The 21,200-nt window shown below is 29.9% G+C and overlaps 1 protein-coding gene across 4 annotated transcripts in view; it reads left to right on the top strand.

Annotated features, from left to right (window-relative positions):
* Positions 1-21,200, top strand: part of LOC105832228 (alkaline phosphatase) — a 216,083-nt gene that overhangs the window by 28,303 nt on the left and 166,580 nt on the right. For 3 of the 4 annotated variants that reach the window (XM_028193493.2, XM_036291922.1, XM_012672983.3), the window contains one exon: positions 5,948-6,195. In XM_028193493.2, coding sequence (XP_028049294.1) covers positions 5,948-6,195 — 248 coding nt within the window. Of the gene's footprint in view, positions 1-2,935; positions 2,941-4,011; positions 4,017-5,681; positions 5,690-5,947; positions 6,196-21,200 lie in introns of those variants that run through there. The other variant, XM_036291923.1, reaches the window with a different exon arrangement.

The raw sequence follows: 21,200 nt of genomic DNA, 5'->3' as shown, positions 1-21,200 counted from the left end.
GCTGAATAATTAATAGATACGAGCTACGACAGCAACGTTTGGTTAACCACCGGCGTGTTAAGCTCTCCTTGTGTTCGTATCATGAGCGGTGACCTGAGTAAGCGGTAATTGCAGTAACTCGACCGCGTAGGGGATATTATACGAAAGTCCTCCATTATCGCGTTAATTCTTCCGCGATAGTTTTCTCTTAATTACGAATCCGCGGGATTGAAGCGCACGCTATCTCGTGAATTCCTGTTATGTATTCATTTTCTTGCACAATTTATCTCATCTTTGCCTTCGCAAACGTGATTTCCGTGATTTTCGTGATTTCCCGACTATGTAAATAAAATGATGTTGACTGTACTGCCGATAAATCTGAGGGAGCGTTGCTGCATGTAGGTTGCATTGTATACAATTTTAAATGATACGTGTAACAACGATGGAAAATTAAAATCGCGATTCGGAATTGTTGCAGATTTGCAGAATCCGTTCGTCATCGGAAAAACCTGTACAAGTCGCATCTCGCTTTGTATTTCGACAGCAACGTTTACGATTTCACGAGTGCATCTACGAAAATATCACGAACAGTTGTGCGGCCATTTAACGATCGCATGTAGTCAATTCCATTTTTTAGTCGTCTAACAAAATGAAAAAACAAAAAAAGAAAATCGTTGGATACTGCTCCCTGCCAATTGTGACGGGTATGCCGTTCTGAAAACAAGATATTTTTTTTTTCTGCTTTTTTCTGACAGTTTGCAGAGTCAGGAAAAGTACATCAAGTTCACTTAAACTCTCTGATTCTGGATACATCGCTGAAACCATTATAAATATAACGAATTTTAACTAAAACCTCACAGTTTATTGAAAGAAAATATTTCTTTTTATTATTATTTTGAATATTAGAATCTTTGTATGTCATGTTCAGATTAACTACAGTTAAAGAAAATTATATTTCTATGCAATTATGCTATTTTCGTACATAATATGTAAATTACTCCCAGCAGAACGAATAGGATGCTAGGAGCTATTTGAAATGAAACTTGCGGAACTTGAAGTCTCATGGGGATTTCAGATCTCGGCTTATATTAATTACGAGTCCAATCAGCTATACATATATACACTTTCATAATTTATATATCTTCATGTCAGGAATGCATGCAAATCGATTATGGATTTAAAAGTTGTTTTAACGTATATTTATTATTGCAAATTATGTGTACGATATTTTAGAAATAATTAATATTCGAAATAACATTTTAAATCAGAAACAATCGAGTTTTACATGTTTATTAAATATATGATATAAATATATCGTTCTTCTTCAAATTAAACAAAATATTTGTGATTGAATATGATTACGACTATAAATATTCTTATACAATACATATATATTTAAAATAAAATTATCTCTTATAATACAATTTTTGTAAAACAAATTTTGTTTGCTACAAAAATAATTTTTTATTTAAAAAATTTTTTATTTTTAAATTTTTTATTTAAAAGTTTTTATTTTATAATTCTCTCACACACATATTTTAAGCGCAGACGGGAATTAGAAGTTATCATGACGTAATTTGTACGCGTAATTTATATATTCAAAATTTAGGATGTGAAATTTCATGAAATTTGTAAATGTATGAAACTATGATTTACATATGGCGATTTATGCAACAGACGGCGCAAAAAATTTAGAGCTTTTTTATTAATAATTTCTTTAAAAAATATATGTCTGTGACATAAATTGTGATTTAACGTTTTCCATTTATGTTTAATATTTACTATTTCGTCAAACGACTTTTACTGTGGAAATTTATAAAGTATTTAAAAGAACTTGTATTGCAAGAAAAAACGAAAAAACTTTATATCATCATAGTTGTCGATGCAATTAAAATTAGCCATGTGTAAATTAGGTTTTTGCAGAATCTTCAAAGGATCTCGAAACAGCAGGCGTGCTTATGCACTCACAACAACTTTCGTTTGATCATAAAGCCTGCGTTGTGACTGCCAATGAAACCCGCCCTGTAACCTTCTAGCTAGCGCGACCTACTCTTTATTCTACGTCGAAGTTTTCATAATTTTTATCGTAGTTGCCTTCCATTTTTCTTCACGATAAAAAAATTTAGACTATACAGAGGATCTGGAAAAAGGACGCTTTTAAGAGTGTCTAGCGAAGTTTGCCCTTTAAAAGGAACGTTCCACTTTATGTTTTCTTAAGTTTTGGCTCTGGTTTCATAGACTAAGGAAAAAATCAAATTTTTTGTAAAATTGATCGTGCATTATGAATTGTCGTAAAAAATCCGAGTTTCTCGAATTTTTCTAAAGAATGTTACGAAGAGCCGTTCTTGATTAAATTAAAAAATTGATTTTTATACTATCGGAAGATACTAAAAGATTACAGGAAAGTATTTAGATCAAATTTTTTACTTTTATTTCTTTCGTAATGTTATAATCGAAATGAAAAAAAATTTTTATTGTACATACATAAAGTGCTTTCTCAATATTTATGTTCGAAAAAATCGATCCAACGTGATTATTGAAAATCTTTATTAAAAATTTTTTATCTTATTCATGTAAAGTGCTCTTGGGATAAGCAGCCCCCACTTTCCTCAAAGTTGTTCAGGATTCCCGATGGAGTCCTTTGATGGTTCTCTTTCTTTCATTTCTTTGCGTCTTCCTTCCGTTTTTTAACAGTTTTTCCCGGTAGTATCCCGCTTTGCTAATGTCTTCTTTACTATTATGCTCACGCACTTAACAATCGTATTTCGCACGAGTGCACTGGTGTAAGTAATCCATTTATGTGCCGCGAATTATTAAGGTGGAAATTTTACTGTAGCGTTTTTGCGGCCGCGCAAAGGCCGGCGCCATTTAACATCCTCTTAGCAAGGATTCCACCGTAAGATATAAAACTTAAACGTCGCTGGGAGCTTGTCGGTTTCTCTCTCTGTACGCGGTGGTATCGTGTTGATAATAATTTGGTTACGGCTTTATAACCGCTTATAACCTGGTTCGTTGCATCTGTAATACTCGCAAAAACGTGATAAAGCTATTTAAATAGGATTTTACATATCATTATTGCATAGGTATCCGAGTATCGGGGATATATATTTACACATCGAGGGATTGTGCGACTATGTGATAATATGACCGCACAGATATTGCATTTTACGTAATCGTCGGCTCAAGCGATAAAAGATTTGAATCTCTAGTTATCTCTTTTTAGTTATTTTGAAATTATTTGCATAACAAGATTTCTGATTAATTATTAATATTGAAATACAAAGAGTCTGAAATATAGAAAGTAAATATTTAATAAACATTTGAAAGCAACATATTATTCTTACAATTTGTTTCAGTTATATCTATGTGTGTATGTTTCTGTTATTATTTCCTGTATTATTTTAAAATTGAAAGATTCAGCAATAACATTATTAAATAATAATTGCCGTGCTCATCAATTAAAAATATATTTCTATATGTTTTTGATCCGCGAATATGTTTTGTAAAATACGATCGCGAGTTATTATAAGATATTTAATGATATCGGTTGATGTGGTAAATCGACACAAATTCCGATTGATAAAATGTAAAATGATTAAAAATATGAAAATTAATATTTGAAATTTTGTTAGCACGGGTAAACATAAATATTCTTTTATCTTGCGCTGGTTGCCAATTGTTCTCTAATTGATCTGGTCGCAGTCAACAATAACACATTGTTAAAATGATTGTGTCGTATGGAGCATCATTAATCATACTTTATGAGAAAGTTAAAAATTCAAGAACTCTTTTTTATTGTTCAGCTGAGATATGCAAACGCGAGCTCATCACATCCAAAATGTATAGAGATGTTGCGTTTGTATCGCACGGTTCCTATATTCCGCTGAGAATATCTCGCCCCATATTCTCTTCTCGTTGAACACGAGACTGTTACTCACGGAAAACCCATCAGACTTTTGTGATGCGCGAATTAACGACACGCGGCAAGAATCAGCGGAAGTGCAAGTCGACGGATAAAATATTCGCGAGTAGAACGCTTCGCGTATATTTTCGCGCTGCGGGCTGCCAGGGTCGTACGGTTTGAATTTTCCATGAATTAGCTGGAATAGTAGCTGCAGGAGAATTTTTGCTTCGTGTACCGACTTAAGTCCCGGATGGTTTAGTTCAGCGGACGAAACCCGCTCGCGCTGATTTTTCATTCTTCCTCGGTAGGGTGGATAAACGGGCAAGTAGATAGGAGTTTTATTCAAAATCTTCGATCGTTCTCAAGATTACACGAAAAATCGGGGGAAAAGTACGGATGAACATTGTAACCGCGCGTGCAAAGCTGAAAAATATTCTCAAAGATAACTATGTTTATATGACTCGTTGTGTTATTTGAAGACGAGAGTCGGCTTTCATATATTCTGTAGCCTCGCTCACATCCCATTTCGACTCGGTCGCTGTTTCTGAAAATCCGTTATCGCGTTGGTTTTATGACAGTTTATAGATCATGTTGGAATAGTCCAACTTATCCATTATCGAGTCGTAACAGGGAATAGCTGTATGGGAGTCGGGGAAACCGCAACCGCACGGAAGGTTTCGTTTGCCGTAGTTCGGAGAAATTGCCATTTTCGGTAAACCCTATTGCTTCCGGCGCCATCAGTCGAGCTTCAAACGAAATCGTTTAGCCTTAAAACTTGTGTGACACGCGACTCCACTTAAGATGCTGTACACTACGTTTTACTCTTTCGATATACAAAAAATGGATGTAAATTTTTTTAGAATTCTTATAGAAATTCTTGTTGATTACTTTAATCCGTTATTACTATTTCTTACATTAAGCGATTAATATATCAAGTATTTTAAATTACTCTGCAATTTACTAAATCAAGTAGTTTAGGAAAACGTAATTATTTTTTATTATTACTTTCTCCACTTTAAGAAGTGGAGAAAACTTTCTTATTCTACTATATATTTGTTTCTTGTAAGATGTGTATTATATATTAGTACATAATTAGCAAAATAGAAAAATGTTATTTGTTTCTTTTGTAGAGTTTTTTCTCCAATGACAAATGGACAATTAAGAATTTATCCGATATTAAGCTCAAGTATTTGCCCGTAGTTCTCGTTTGCTTCTGCTGTGGAAAAAGAAACAATAAGAAAAGAAATTTATTTGAAGAAAACATAACGCTTATAAAATTTTCATTGCTCATTTCGATAAGTGGAAAGGAGAATAAATAGTGTCTAAAATTGTTTTTTTGTTTTGTTCTGTTAGTATCTACAATAATTGGGAATGGGACACTCTTAAATGAATACATATCAAATATAATTCTATATTAAATGGCATCTATATTAAAGCATCTATATTAAATGGATATGTTTTTAAATACAGATATACTAGTTACTTTGTATTTTCTATTTGATATTTTTGAATATCTATAAATAATTTTTGTTAAAAGACAAATTCAAAGCTACATTATAAATTAGCTTTATAGTAATTATAAAGTAAATGACAACAAAAATGATTTTAATTTTTTACCTTTGGATTTACTGTGCATTATTTTAATATAGTTTTAAATATTTAAATATTTTTAAATAGCCAATATTGTGTCATTTTGCGAAAAAGACCAAATATATATTTTTAATCAACAATATAATTTTATCATGCGAACTTTATCATGCTTTTGCGCAGTAAAATCAATCATGATAGAGGATTAAAAAGAGTACGGTAAAAAAGAAAGTGAGAGAGATAGAGAGGAAGAAAAAGAACTAAATCGACATCATATCCCGACGAATATAATTTCAGTTTACGTATCAGAGAAACAGAATGACTGCGTAAATACGAACTATTGACCTGTCTTTTCTGTAATTCGAATCCCGTTACATACGATCTATGGTGATGTTTCATCTCGCAATCGTAACGATGTCGCCGATCCGATTACATCGCTCGTACACAGTGATATATATCGGGCCTGTTTGTTCGCAGAGAGGGAGGTCTGGTATGAAGCGGCGACGCGGGCGATCGAGACGCGAATCAGGGAGGCAGCGAGTAACAGCGTCAGCGGCACGACGCCCCCGGCCGGGGTGGCGCGCGGCGTCGTCCTCTTCGTCGGCGACGGCATGGGGATGAGTACATTGACGGCGGCGAGGATCTTCGCGGGTCAGCGTCACGGGAATCCAGGCGAGGAGACGCAGCTCGCGTGGGAGAGCTTCCCGGCGGTGGCGTTGGCGCGGGTGAGTACGAGATAACGTAGATCGTTTTTTGTCTTTCCTTTACTTTTTTCTTTTTTCTTGAAGACGACGGCACGTAAAGCCGTCGCTTTACGTGCATCAAATTTGTTGCAAAACTGTAGGAGCACGCAAATCGCTAGATTGGCGCACGTAAGACTGACAATTTACGTGTTGCGTTACGGGTTTTATTGGAGATTGAAAAATATCTTCGAACAAGCAAAAATTATGTTTTGTAAGATGAGTTAAGCTTGTCAAAACTTAAATTTCTGGTTGCGCAGCAGATACTTAATATTTTGCTTTTAGGGGAAATTGCATTTTAGTGTTCCAAATATGAATATCAATTATTTGGACATTACTTATTTAAACATTGACTATCTTTAATAATCGCGATGAAAAAAAAATACACACATGTATGTATATATATATATGTATACATATATATCTTTCTTAATATTTTGCGCTTGTGTGTGTGTTCATTTTTTCTTGTGCATTTTGTGTGTAAATAATCGATAACAAGTCTATTACTCTAGCTCGTCCGGATATTTGGCGTCTTGTTGTACAACCCCTCCTGTTGACTTGGCAAATTCCTTTGTGAAGTTAAATTTTTCTCTGACAAAAATTGGATCGGATATTATTTCCCAGAATTTCAATTTTTCGCATGAAATAGTATGATAAGTATGCATGAAATAAAAATTCTATATTGAAATGAAGTACATGGAAAATATAAAGGGAAAAATAAGATTTTCTTGTTTATTTACATTTGATAGATTTTACAATCTAATTTTGATTTTTAATGTTCTCTAATTAAAAAATTGCCATCTCGACAGTTTTCTTAATTGGGCATTTATGGTCGAATTTTTACGACACACACAATGCTTATATAATTTGAGCAGGTTATACCGCTAAGAACTCTGTGTTTTTTTTCGATCATGATGCAGATAATCTGGAGAAAATTGCTGATGCTCGTTTATAATATGCACGAAGGAAAAATCCAATGTGCTGAATTCACTTCGTTAAAGCAGCAGGATATTTGCATGCAAATTTAATCGAAACGTGTGTACACACACTTTTACGTGGATCACAGATCGCTTATTCGTATTTTAATTAAGCTCATGGTTAAACGCTGTGTGTCTGCTTTTCTTTTATTTGTTGCAGACATCTGCACCGCGCACTGCAAACAGAAGTATTCGTGTATTAATATCCGCAAACCACTTAATTAACATGATTATTGTAAAATTTATTTGTTTTGTTTTGCCAACGAGCAAAACTCGTTTAAACTTGTATTCCTCTGCTTTATTTTCCCATCTTTTAGCACGTATAAAAAATTTTCCTTTAATCTCGTTTTGAGAAGTCTAAAGAAACATAAACGTGAAATAGTGAAATAAGAGAATATAAATGTATAATAATAACAGTATATTAACAATTTCTAATCATACACTTCGATCACTATTAAAGATAATTAATAAATTAAATAATGTTTAAACAATCGACATTTTTTAATTTTCTTTGATTTTTCTTGATTAACAAAAGCAGACCGAAAAAAATCCACAGATTTTTGAAATTGACAAAATTGTTTTGTATTACTTGAAGATTTGTTTATCACTGGCACTCTCTCATTAGAACAGAATTGAAGATTTACATCAGGTTTTCTATCTGTTGTTTTTCATAATATTAATTTATTTTACAAAGCAGAGATTGCTTCAAAATAAACACTCGGATATTTCCTTTGATCTCTCAAGTGAAGAATAAACAGAGGTAAAGAAAAAGTATTGCCGCGTATCGAATTTGTCGACGTATTTACTATTTTAGTTACATTTATTATACTAAAAGAAATTGTAATTAAAGGATTAAGAAAAAAAAAGGTTTACCTTTGAGAACGCAATAGAAATGTAATGCAGTATTTCTACTATAATTTTACTGTTATATTTTTATATGAGAAAATTCCACAAATGGATATATAATCTTTGAAATTTAAAAAATATTTTTTTTTAATTCACCTATATCTAAATATAATTTAAATAAGCCGATTTATCTTATGCTATTTAGCATTTTTGATAATAAAATATAATGTTATTTAAGCTAATTTCGTTTCAAGAATTTAAATAGGTAATGAAATTTTTTAGTAAGATAAGACAGAAAGAAACCTCTTTTTTAATCTTTCATAATCTTATTTTAACTAAATTTTGCCTTAACAGGAATTTAATTCAGAATTTATTCGCAAAAATGCTTAACTTTAAAAAATAAAATGCATTTTCCTAAGAAATTTTCATTAAAAGAGATAAAAGAAATCCATCTCAAATTTTGTAGCATTTACAGATTAGTCAGCTAAAAAAAGTATCCAACAGTTCTTGAAATGCATAATTTTTTCCATCGTTGGTTATCTCATGATTTTTACGATTAATTTATTCTCATTTTTATTTCTTATTTTAAACGGAAGTTCAAAGTTTTGAAAGTTGTCTTAAGACTAAGAAGTAGATATACACATTATATTGATAATTATTATAACATTTTCTAACTTTTATTACATATTAATAAGAGCTACCTGTTAAAGATTACATGCAATTATACATAGCATCGTTTGATTACATATTGTAATTTCTCGAAAAGATATGCTCAAGATCAAAGTGCACTTTCTAAGTTTGAAATTATACATGACGTGCTACAAGCAATCCGTTGTCAAAACTTGTTTTCCATAAGGGGCTTCAAACATCCATCACGGATGATATCGATGTTTGCGCACAAATGTGCGATCATATACGTGTATTATCCCTCACACGTCCTCACGGCCGTCCGTCATGTATCGTTCTGTTTCCCCATCTATCGTATCGGACGTCGTTTTTCCGTACCTTCGCTCCGAGAGTAGCGCATCGAAAAGTCATGGAGTACGAAACTTCTCAGTGAAGTCCCCAGAGGATTTTAACATTCTAACTATTGATTACGAAGTTGCTTATTATCTAGTTGATATAATCTCTGTTTCTCTTGAATCGAAATTGAAAGCGAGCGAGTTGGAGTCGAAGTAAAGCTAGTAAATTTATAGGATTTTCGAAGAACGTAAGATACTCACGTACGATGTTCAAACTTTACCGAAAATTTTCTTTCATAATTTAACTGGGTCATCTCTCCACTTTCTTATGGCGAACGGTGCCGTGAGACATTACGTAAACTTTTAACTTTCGAGCCCCCTTCAAAATTTATGTCATAACAATAAGCTAATTTGCACAAATATCGATTTTGCCATTGCATTAACTCTCGATGTAGTAAGGAGTAAATATTATCTCTGCGCCTTTGCGGTCCCACGACGTGCAGACCTTTTCTTTATCTCGTAATTTTTCTTGTTCCTTGTCAAGTAATATTATTGTTTCTCGTTTCTCTCTCTCTCTTCTGCACGTCTCGAGCACTCTTGTCCCCGGTGATGCACCTGGGAAACGTTGTTGGTCGAGAACAAAGTTTCTCGAATAGTCCCCTGGGAACTTACTTGAAGACTAGACTGGTGTTGATAGGGGACTTGTTTATTTTCGTGCAGATGTAAGCAGGATAGCAGACTATATACAATAGTCGCTGAATGAAAACAAAGTACAGATTGCATATGTAAATATGGGTTCTAGTTGCCTATGCCTAGAGGCAGTTTAGCGATCAACCACTGTGCCTAAATTTGTAATAACATAATAAGGAGAATTTGCTTTATCCTAAGAAATATATATTCTCTAGGATTACAAAGCAATATTTTATTTAATAATAGTTTGCCCTAAGAATAAATTCAGTTATCAGAGAAAGTTAATGTGTGTGGTGACTATATATTTTAGGTATAATTTTTATAATATTAGAAAAGAGTTTTTAATCTATTTTGCTAGATGATTCAATTATCAAAATAGACATTTATATGTCTAATAAGTAAAGACATTGAGCTTGCAAAATCTTTTTATTTTTCTCTCTTATACAAATTTAATTTTGTTATCTTTCTGGTAAAAAAAACTTTTGAGATGTTTTCGACCCTTGACATATGTAGGATAAATGTAAATAAAAACCTCAATGAATATAAAAATATATTATACATTTATGAAATTCATGCTTTATTTTTGAACATCTATTGCATGTGATCGTCGTGTGCAATCGACTGTTAACTTTAAGCATTAACCGATCATCAAATTACATGATTGGGTATACCTGCATGATTGGGTATACACCTCAGCAATAGTGCGCTGCGCATCATCGCTCTAACGATTTATTGTCGAAACACGTAGCATGTGACATTTATCAGGATAATAATTAATTGTGGGTTACGCAAAAGGGGCGCGGATGACTAATGACTAAGCCTCCCTGGCGCATTGAACTGACATCGATCACTCGCGTATTTGCTATCTTTGAAAAACCCTTGTAAAATATAAATCGTGATTCTACTGTTTTCAAAACATACTTGTAGTTAGTTCTCCTGTGAATAGATTAGTTATTCCACATATACGAAAATTATTCTCGGTTGCATTGCGTGTGAATTATATGAATTTCGCGATAATTTATTTTAAAGTTTTTTTGTAGCATAAATTGGACAAAATTAATCCTGATTAGTTTTTAACAATCAATAATTTGAAATACTGTGCATTTTTAAGTTTTATTAAAACTTAAAAATTTTATAGTTTTTATTTTATTTGGGTTATGTATTTATAAATTTATGAAAGAAAAACATCAAGGTTTTTAAGCTTTCTCTCGAACTTCCATTAAACTATTTTTTTTATTTTTTGAAAGTCTTAATAAACTTGAATGATTTCAATAAACACAAAAAATATAATACATATATATTTGAATAAAGTTTTATTTATATAATTAAAAGCTTTTGGCGGATTGATATGAACTGTTGATTGAAAAAAAGATTTTAATCGATGTTTTGAAGTCTATTGTTTTAAACAATTGCTCATTTTTTTAATCAATAGCTTATATCAATATCAAAAACTTTAACAGTTATAAATGGAACCTTATATATGTCAAATATATATTATATTTTTTATTTATTAAGGATATCAGAGAATAAAGGAAAATTTTAATGGAAATTGGGAGGAGGGCTAAACCGGTCTTATTTTCATCTTTTTCTTTTATTTTTTATCTCTGTAAAAATCCTTAAAACATTAAAGATCAAATCAATGAAATATGCTTAGCGCGAGACATCATCGCGTCTGTGAATAGTACAATTAAGACAAAAGAGAATCAAGATAATTAATGTGATTTTTCATTGAAACTTTATAATTAATAATATCTTTATTAATACAAATAGCAAATTAAGTATGCAAAATAATATTAGATTATTATTTTGTGCAACAAGCGAGTTGGCAAGTTATGCGAATGTAGGAGAGCGATACGTGTCGAATGACGTGAATAATTACGCGTTCTGACAATGAATTCTTCTTATGCTGTACATGCGCAGATGCGTCTCGGTGACTAATGAACGCAAAAAGTGACACGATGAAACTAGGTTACAACTAGTAACGATGTTTCTTCATGGACGGAACATTAAGAAAGCAACATTAGTAAAGACAAGTAAATTATTTAAATCACCGCGATATAAAGTATTCTGTTTGTACAGATTTTCGCGGACATACGCTGATGAAATTCTTTTCTCGTGCTTTGAATATTTCGCGCTGTTAAATTTTTGAATCATCTTTTTTTTAACACCGAGCGTGACTGTGAGGAAAGATACAAAGAGTCGGGCGCTGAGTCAAAGCGGAAACCGAAGTAGCGAGCTTCTGTTCTATTCTTCCTCTCCCCCGCTCTCCCCTCGGTCATGCAAACATAAAAATAATTCCGCACTCGAAATGTCTGCGTGCTGACACGTTTTTTCATTGTAAATTGCGTCAATTTAATCGAGGCACGGTCTGCTAAATATCGGACAAATTGCGCGAAATTTACAATCGCGCGTTTCATTTTGTATCGCTTTATCATAAAGTTTTTCCCTGACACATTTTCGAATAATATATTTAAGAGAGAGCTCTTTCAAAACGTTTAACGCAAAGGTATATTTTGAAGTGTAGGTAATTTATTTAATACAATGGATAAACTGTATTAAATTTAGTTTTGTGTTTATTATAATACAAAGAGAACGTATCTTTATCGTTAAAAAGAAATGCTAAATTTTATTATTTTAGGGTTTTAAACTATTTTTTTGGAACATGATATAATTTGAAAATGATTTGAAAATGATCTAATAATTTATTTATTTAGCAATGAAGTTTTTATAATTTGATATAAATAATATTTTAGATTTAGAAGTATCTCTTTAATTTATTTGTATAAATATCTTAATGCTCTGTACATATGTTGTTTTTATATCATTTTCTTTGTGCATAAGGATTATTCGTGTTTGAGTTAATATTTATTACTTTCATAAATATAAAAATATTTTTTCGTAATTCTTACAAATATGCTTTAGTATCTTTAGAAAGTACAGTAGTAACTAACTAAAAAGAATAGCGTACATTGATAGAAAAATATATGATATTTACGACTATAATTGCATAGTAAATAATTATAGTTAGGAATATTATTTTTATTGTAATTATTACTATAATATTGGTAATAATAATTTATATTGTTGAATAACTATAAAATTTGAAACTTAAAGTGACTTAAAGAAAAATATTTTTATGCCTTAAAGTTGATATTTTCAAATTATAAAAAAGAAAATAATTTAAATACTGTTCAAAAAGTTGAGTTATTTAGTAAGCTAAAAAAGATGTATTTTAATATGCACGAATGGTTTAAAATTAAACGTCTATTGCATTTATATTTTAAATAACGCATTTTTTATTAATATTGCATTACAAAAACTTTAAACCAATTATAAGAAACATTTTGGAATATTATTTAACATTTAATACAAATATGATAGCCATGGTTTTTGCATTTTGGCTTAAAATTATTGCTTAATTTTAATATTTTTTTAATAGTTGTGAATTTAATACAAATGAGAATTAATTATAAACAAAACAAAATAAAAATTACACACATACAGCAAATTATCATTCTATGCACAATAGGAGTTTTGCTGGATAAAGAACATATGAATTCAGGCTGGCACGTCTGTTTCTCAATTTTTTTTTACAAAGAAGATTGCTATTTGGTTAGATATTTGTATTTCAAAGAAAAGAAATGCACAAGATATTTTTATTCAGTTATGTGTACAAAGTGTATTAAATGACATAAAAAATGAAAATTGCTAAAATTAAATCTAATTAAAAAAGCACTTAGTAATTAAATGTATAATTTGAGATAGAAGTGAGAAAGCTGTGGAAAGTAACATATTATAATATTAACATCTTCTTTACTTCTTGGCGTTAGAATTTTCCTATATTTTATAGACGTGAAAATGTTATTTTATAAAAAATATAAAGTACTTATAACGTAAAAATATATTCTCTTATAATACTCGAATAATTGATAACTTGACAATTGTAGATGCACACATCTTTTTTCGATTTGTACGTCTCTATTTTGGGATTATTCATGCGAAGTTAATCTCTGTATAAGTAGAAACATGATAAATCCGGCGAGTTGACGCTTCCAACGCGATGGAGTGGACCACCGCGATTTTCTCTTCCTGTTTGCGTGTATGCATAACACGTTCCGTGCATATTGCGATTCTGCGAGATGTTTCTATCGAATAGCCTGCGATCTCCCTGGATGGTCGAAAAGCGAAAATACATTGTAACAAACGACTCGTTTCCGGCGACCGAGGCGGGCACGTATCGTAAACAAATGAAGGGCCGGGGACGAACTAATGAAACTTGCAAATCGATCACGTAGCAAGAACCAACGAGAAATTCACAGTTTGATGGCGTCACGGCTACAATGCGCGTGATGAAATAATAATCCGCCGACTCGTCGAAACAAATTAGTAGTAATATTTCACGCGAAGAAAATACGATTAAATGCAACAACTCTGAATTTACGTCTCAAACAGATGAAATGCATTGACGCGTATTACGCCCGTATCGATAATATCCATATTTTAACGCGATATGCAATCAAATTGCGGTAGAACATAATTTACGAATGTCTAATGTGAACTTACGCTTGTAACAAATTCACTGACAGCGTGAATATCTGCTCATTGAATGTTCGGATATACGAACAATGTTAAATTGATATATAATTCCGTTGATAACAATAAAGAATTCAATGATGTATTCCGTTTTGCTGCTACATCACAGATAGAAAAGTAAAGAACAACATTGAAAAACAATTTTACATTCTGCAATATTTTTTCAGTTTTTACAAAGTAATTTATAATTCTTAATTGTACATTTCTGGTTGTACATTTGTTATTGTACATGTAACATTTTTCTTCTTTGTCCTTGTTATCCTGGAGAATTGGATACAATTCTTTTTAATGGATATGCAAATTTTCGAGTTAACGATATTTTTATGCAACGCCACATTTTAAGTATAGCTCATAAAATATTTAAAGTCGTTATATTTCATTAAAAATGAATTATTATAGAATTTTTTTCCTAAACGTGAAGACAACGTTTTTATCATTTGTTTCAATGAATATTTATTCGCGCATATACTGAATAAATAAATGTCTCGTAGAATTATATTTCTTTGACATTTAATAATATGTAAATTTTAATTACTTAAGTTTAAATAATATATTTATTGCTCGATTTCTGAAATTTATATTCTTTATTTACTTTATCCGTAACTTACGGACCGTAAGTTAGAATTGAATAAAGTAAAACAAGTTTAAAATTGAAAAATTAAAGTTTCATTCGTGAATATAAATAAGTAAATATAAATGAATATAAATAACCTAAGGGAAATAAGTCTTTAATATATTTGTTAATGTTACATCTAAGTTAATATAACTTATTGTTATATCTTTTGGGCAAATTTTTGATAAGTAAAATACAACGTTTTACAGTCAAATTATTTCGTGAATTTATATGTTTCTAATACCTGTTTAATTTACAATCGTTTAAACTGTCTATTATTTTCGTGTCGGTGTCAGTTGAACGTTACATCAAGCATAGTATACGTCTATTCAAACGGATAGAATAACAGATAGCTGTAACGTTGCAATATCACTCTCATGAATCATACTGGAATGTTTCGCGCATATTCCTGGCTGTCCCGTAATGCTTAAGATAGATTTATATGAGGCGTTCCCTAACATACAATATTTTAATGGCATATTCTAAAGATTAATGAAACCGACAATTTTCATGCGGAAACAAATCGTACCATAGTTCGGAATACAATAAATAATACGATCAAAATTGGCTAAGAATGTAGTGTTAAATTCACACGTCCACAACTCTGATATACATGGCGCATACTTATACTGATTTATTATTTTTACTTGTTTATTGCATTATAATATATCTTTTTATTTAGATTATTTTATCTTTTTATGCATAAATGATTTGAAAAATAAGTTTGATGTTGAGTAAAATAATATTAATTAGCTATTTAATTAACATAACAATTTTTTATATTTTTCTAAATTTTTAGTAAATATTATTAAGTATTTGATTATACGTTTTAAATATTTAGGAAAACATAATTTAATCAGTAACTGTACTCTATAGTAATTATAACAAGTACTGTGTACATACAGTATAAAAAAATTTGAAAATTATTATGACCTGAATATATTCATATAAGCATTTTCGGCTAAATTTAATTTTCGTAATGAGCTATTGAAATATTCAAAATTTATCGAATATATTCATCAGCGGTGTAAAGGAATAAATAACGTTAATGAGAGCATATCGAACAGATATTAAAGCTCCTCTCAAAGCTTCTCTTTATGTACGTAACACCGGTTGCCATAATATTGTAACGAAAATATAATTTTCTAAAAACAGTGGCCGCATTTTATTTCTCCTGAAGACAAGACACATTTTAAATTAATATTGCGTTTCTACTTTATCATACTGGCGGTTGTTCCTTTGTATATTTCATTTCCATTTATGAAGAAATTGGATTTAAGAGGCACGCACTTCATAATCTCTTTCTGGCTATGCTCAGCTATGCTCAGAAAATCGCATCTCAGGAAAGTGCCTTTTATTGAAGTTCTCTTGTTTATATTTTCGTATTTGTTACTTTTACGGATTTGCTTTCTATTTGCATATTTCGAAAGATTTTAGCAGTGCCCCTGGTAAACATTTTGTGTTTTTGCACGAAAATAAGTCAAATAAATAAGTCAAATTGTAAATTTCTTGATAAATTTTGAAAATCTTATGAGAAAAACATAATCATTCAATTATGTCCTGCTATCATACTTTAATATTCCAGAAAATCGAAAAGTTTTTTACGAATATAATATAATTGCAAACAGTTCTCAAGTAATTAACCAGAATAAAGGATGAGAGATTTTCCTAAGTGAAAATCCCCGAAATTTTTAATACAAGAGTTTTTTGGGTTGCTATCAATCTACTGTTAGAATTCCAAAATTTAAAATGACGGATCTAATATAGCAGACAAAATGATAAGTTTTAATATATTTTAGTAGTTTCGAAACTTTATTTATAACTGTTTTTTGATATATGATTCAAATTTGCAATTATTATTTTTAAATTTAAAATGGAAAAAATAAAAAACAAGAAAAACAAAAAAATAGAGTTGCATATTGCCATATCCTCGTGGCGACTCTGGTTTTAGCTGAGCAGTTTTTGTTACGATAAGTTTTGTTACGAAATGATAAAAGAAACACGCGAAAAGATATAATTTTTTAATTTGCTATTTTACTTGTTTACGTTAGATCCGCATTAGCGTAAATTTCGCAAACTTTTAGATTTAATTACTTACACTTACACACAATTAATTTTTGATTGATTTTTAATAAGATTTTTCATAGATAGAGGAAGAAGTGTATATTTGATTAATATTGAGTAAATACTTACTTAATACATTATTGATTTTTTTAAATTTAACCTTCGTTGATTTGTTAAATTCAACTTTCTTATTAGGTAGGAGCAGTGGCGACATATGAAATCGTTAAAAATGACTCAATTGAGTAAACTTTGACACTACGAGTTTAACAGTCTGTGTATGAAAATTACATTTATTAACATATTATTTTAACAATTTAATGTAACTGATGTAACTTAATATGACTGAGAATTCATGCAAAATATATTTTTTAATATTTTATTATACATAAAAAAAAGATTTTTGTTCCAATGAATTGATTAAATTACTTTGATTCAATATTCAATGATATAAAATCAGATTATGAATAAATATACGAATGGATAGATTATAAAAGATATTTTATAATAATAGATACAGTTTTAGTAACACACTCTTTATTTAAAAAATTAATTGCATGGATTTGATTATCTGCGATAAATATAAATTTATTAAATTTTATTTGACTATTTATTTACTTTTGGATAACGCATAATTTTTTTAAAGTTTTTTGTTAAATTTTACACGTTTTTCACAAAATAATGAAAAAAATCCTAGAATTATTAAATTCCGGCATAAAAATAACAGTCTGCCAATTTGTATTAAACAATTTTTGACAAAGTTATAAACAAAGTTCGGTAAATTCCAAAGCTTTCAATTTTGATTAGGAATTTTCTGAATGTAGAAGAATAACTGTAATACGAGTTGACGAAAAGTCTTTGCCTGCTAGAATCTAATCGTTGCATCGCAACGAGGAAAGTTTTTCCAATTTATTTGTTTTTCGAGTCTTGATCATACGATATTTTCCTTTCGCAAAAGAGTTATCTCTTGCGCTACTCTACCCTGAATTCTCTTCGAAAATACACACAAATTTCTGTCATTGTACAAAGAAGAAGAAAAAGATTTTTATCATTAATAAAAGAAAAAAATAGAAGTTTCAATATATGACTATTATACAAATTACTTTTTCGCACGCAGGTTTTGATTGATATAGTTATCTAAATTTTTTTTTGACTGATTTTGAAAATTTAATGAATATTATATAAGCTACCTTTCTGCACTTCCAAACTTTTTATTGATAGTTATCAAAAGTTTTTTTTACTAACTACGAAATTCTAACACGTGAATATAATATAAGCTGCGCTTTTTGCTTTTAAATTTTTGTTGATAGTAATCGAAAATTTGACTTGTTGTAAAACTTTTAATAAACAACTCATTAGCGTTATTTGTTTTATAATTCTGACAGAGTCCAGTAAGCATTTTTTTTTTGTATATGCTTCTTAAAAGATTATTTATCAAAGTTAACAATATGAAGTATTCTAATTTCTGCCTAGCCTTGTAGCTTCATAGCCGACATTTGTTATAAGGCACTTTCTATTATTTCGAAATTTTACGTAAAATTAATAAAATTGTATCTGATTATTAATTAATAATTAAATTGGGATATATTGCATTTTCATAAGTAATTAACTTATCTATTGTATTTCAATAATCTATTGTATATTGTTCTCTTATATGTATATATTTGTGCGATCTTTATTGTGCAATCACTTTATTAATACAAAATAATGGAGGTAACTGAAGTACATTAGGTTTTTACGCTAATAATGTATTATATCAACACACAATTTTAATTAAGCTCTATTACTTGCAAATGTATCAATCATAATGCAAAGAGATGATTTGAATAGTTTTTTATAACTTAAGACATACGTAAAATAATAATGGAACGGACATACTAAATAAATTAGCACTCTCTTGTTAGAAACATTTTTTATTATAAATTATTTTTAAAAAATAAGTGAAAATTAAAGTAGAAAATAAAAAAGATTAATAAATTGAAGTCTTTAACGTGCTGTAAAAGAGCAAATTTACAAAGTAATTTGTTGCTAATAGTATGAACTTGGTATCCTAATATAGTCCACTTAAATAGATAAAGTGAAAAGAGTACGTTTTTATATCAGACGGGACAGACTAGTAGTCTAAGTGCCGCTTTTATCAGACGGTAGCATCGCACAGATATCAGCATTATTAAAAGAGAGATTATTATGTCAGCGAATAGTATAGGTCTTTTCTGTTGCTTGTTAATCGATCATCTATTTTCAATCTAGTGAAATATCAATTTTATATTCCTGAAATTTCTATTTATGCTATTATTAAATTTTCTTTAAGGAAAACAGTGCGATTTGTTCACTTGTTAATTTACACCAAATACGCAAAGCGTGAATATTATTTTTGCTTAACAGCTAGAATGAAGTTTTGTCCATACTGCGATTACGTCATTAAGTTTTCTTTTTTTTTTTTTTTTATTACGCAAATCCTATCTTGTAAGCTGTAATACTCGCCAGCGCTTTGCGTTAGTGCCAATCGAAGTACCGGATGCAATTTGCATACGCACTTGTTATCGTAACGTTAGTGGTTGTAAACTTCAGCAGATTGTCGAGTGTCCCATGTTTCCAGGGACAAAAGTTTGCATCAGTAAGCATTTCCTAATACAGCCGATTCCCGAAGGATTAACCTTATCGCACGTAAAGCTGTGGACAGTATAATGCTGTAAAATTTGTAACTCTTTTATTATTGAGATTTTGCGGAGATTTAGTGAGAGAACTAGATTAGAAATTTGTACGGCAGATTAATAGAGAGAATGGAGCATATAAGGACAGAAATATATACAATAAAATAGCAAAATATGGAGATTAGGAAATAGGAATATAAGAAAAATAAGGAAAAATAATAAAGGTGAAAATAAGGTTTTGCAGTTATTTTGAATCACTGCGTCAACGACGATGAAAAATAAGCAAAAAAGTTTTTTAAGATTTACATTCGAATCGATGACTTTTCATCAATAAAACTAGATCATAGTTTGTAACAGACTTACAGACGTGCCAGAAACTATTTTGAAAAAGCGAAGAGATGGAAAGCTGCAAACTCAGTAACTAAACTTTCGTCACTGAAGTTATAGTGACTGTCAAAACAATACCAAATTGTAAAAAAATATTTCGCTCCTTTTAGAAATATTATATTTAATGTAATATACACACACACACACACACACACACAGCAATTAGTTATAAACTTTTTGATATATTTTCTTGCTCTCTTTTTTTAACCTTCGTCTATAAACCCAAGATTAATCCTTGTAGGTTATGGACGAAGGGTTAAGTTACAAGTTTAATTAATGAGAAATTATTTGTTTGTAGTCGATGAAAAAAAAAACTTTGGAAATTATATCAAGACATTTAAAAATAATACTGCATTCGAACAATATGCTAGATTTAAAAACCCAATTATTTATCTTTCTTATCTTTTGTTTACATTTGATTTTTAATCACATAAAATTTATTATTTTGATTTATGGGAATAATTGAGTTTTTAATCAATCTAGTGCATTATTAATTCTGTATTATTTTAATTCTGTATTATTTTTTAAGTATTTAAGAAAATTATTCTTAATCATAAATGCATGATGAAGCCATTATTCACGCGTATATGAGTGATAAAGTAGTTAAAAAGAGTACAAACTTTCCATGAGTACAATAAATTTTAGAATAATATAAAACAAAAAAAATTTTATTTTAACTCGCAGCTTGTGATTAATTGAATAATATTTAATATTTATATGTGTTAACTTACACAAGCTGCGTGCAAGCTAAAATTTCCTTTGTTTTACTATTCCAAAATTTAACGTACTCAAGAGAAGTTTGTTTAAGTCTTTATGTTATGGTGAAACTTTCAGAGCACATAAACAAGTATAAAAAAAGATAAACGTAAATTTTTATTTGAATAATTGCACACAAATAGTTAAAATTTATGTTTTTTTATGGAAAAATGACGTACAAAGAAATAAAAGAATAGAGCTAAATTTTTCAGTAGTAAACATATCTAGAAAACAAATCCTAAACTACTAAGAATACTTTTATTGATCCGTTATGTTAAATTTTTGAAATTTTGGCATTAGATTTAGATTTATTGTCAATAAAAAAGTTACGTACTAAATTAAAAAAAATTAAAAAAGTTTTTAATTATTAAACCGCGCTGTATTGACTATAGTTTTTTTGCATTTAAAAATTTTGATTTCTTAATCTTAAGATTTTGACCTTGTAATCAGC

The sequence above is a fragment of the Monomorium pharaonis genome, chromosome 9, assembly GCF_013373865.1.
Source record: "Monomorium pharaonis isolate MP-MQ-018 chromosome 9, ASM1337386v2, whole genome shotgun sequence".
Lineage (NCBI taxonomy): Eukaryota > Metazoa > Arthropoda > Insecta > Hymenoptera > Formicidae > Monomorium > Monomorium pharaonis.
This window is presented reverse-complemented; position numbering and strand designations above follow the sequence as displayed.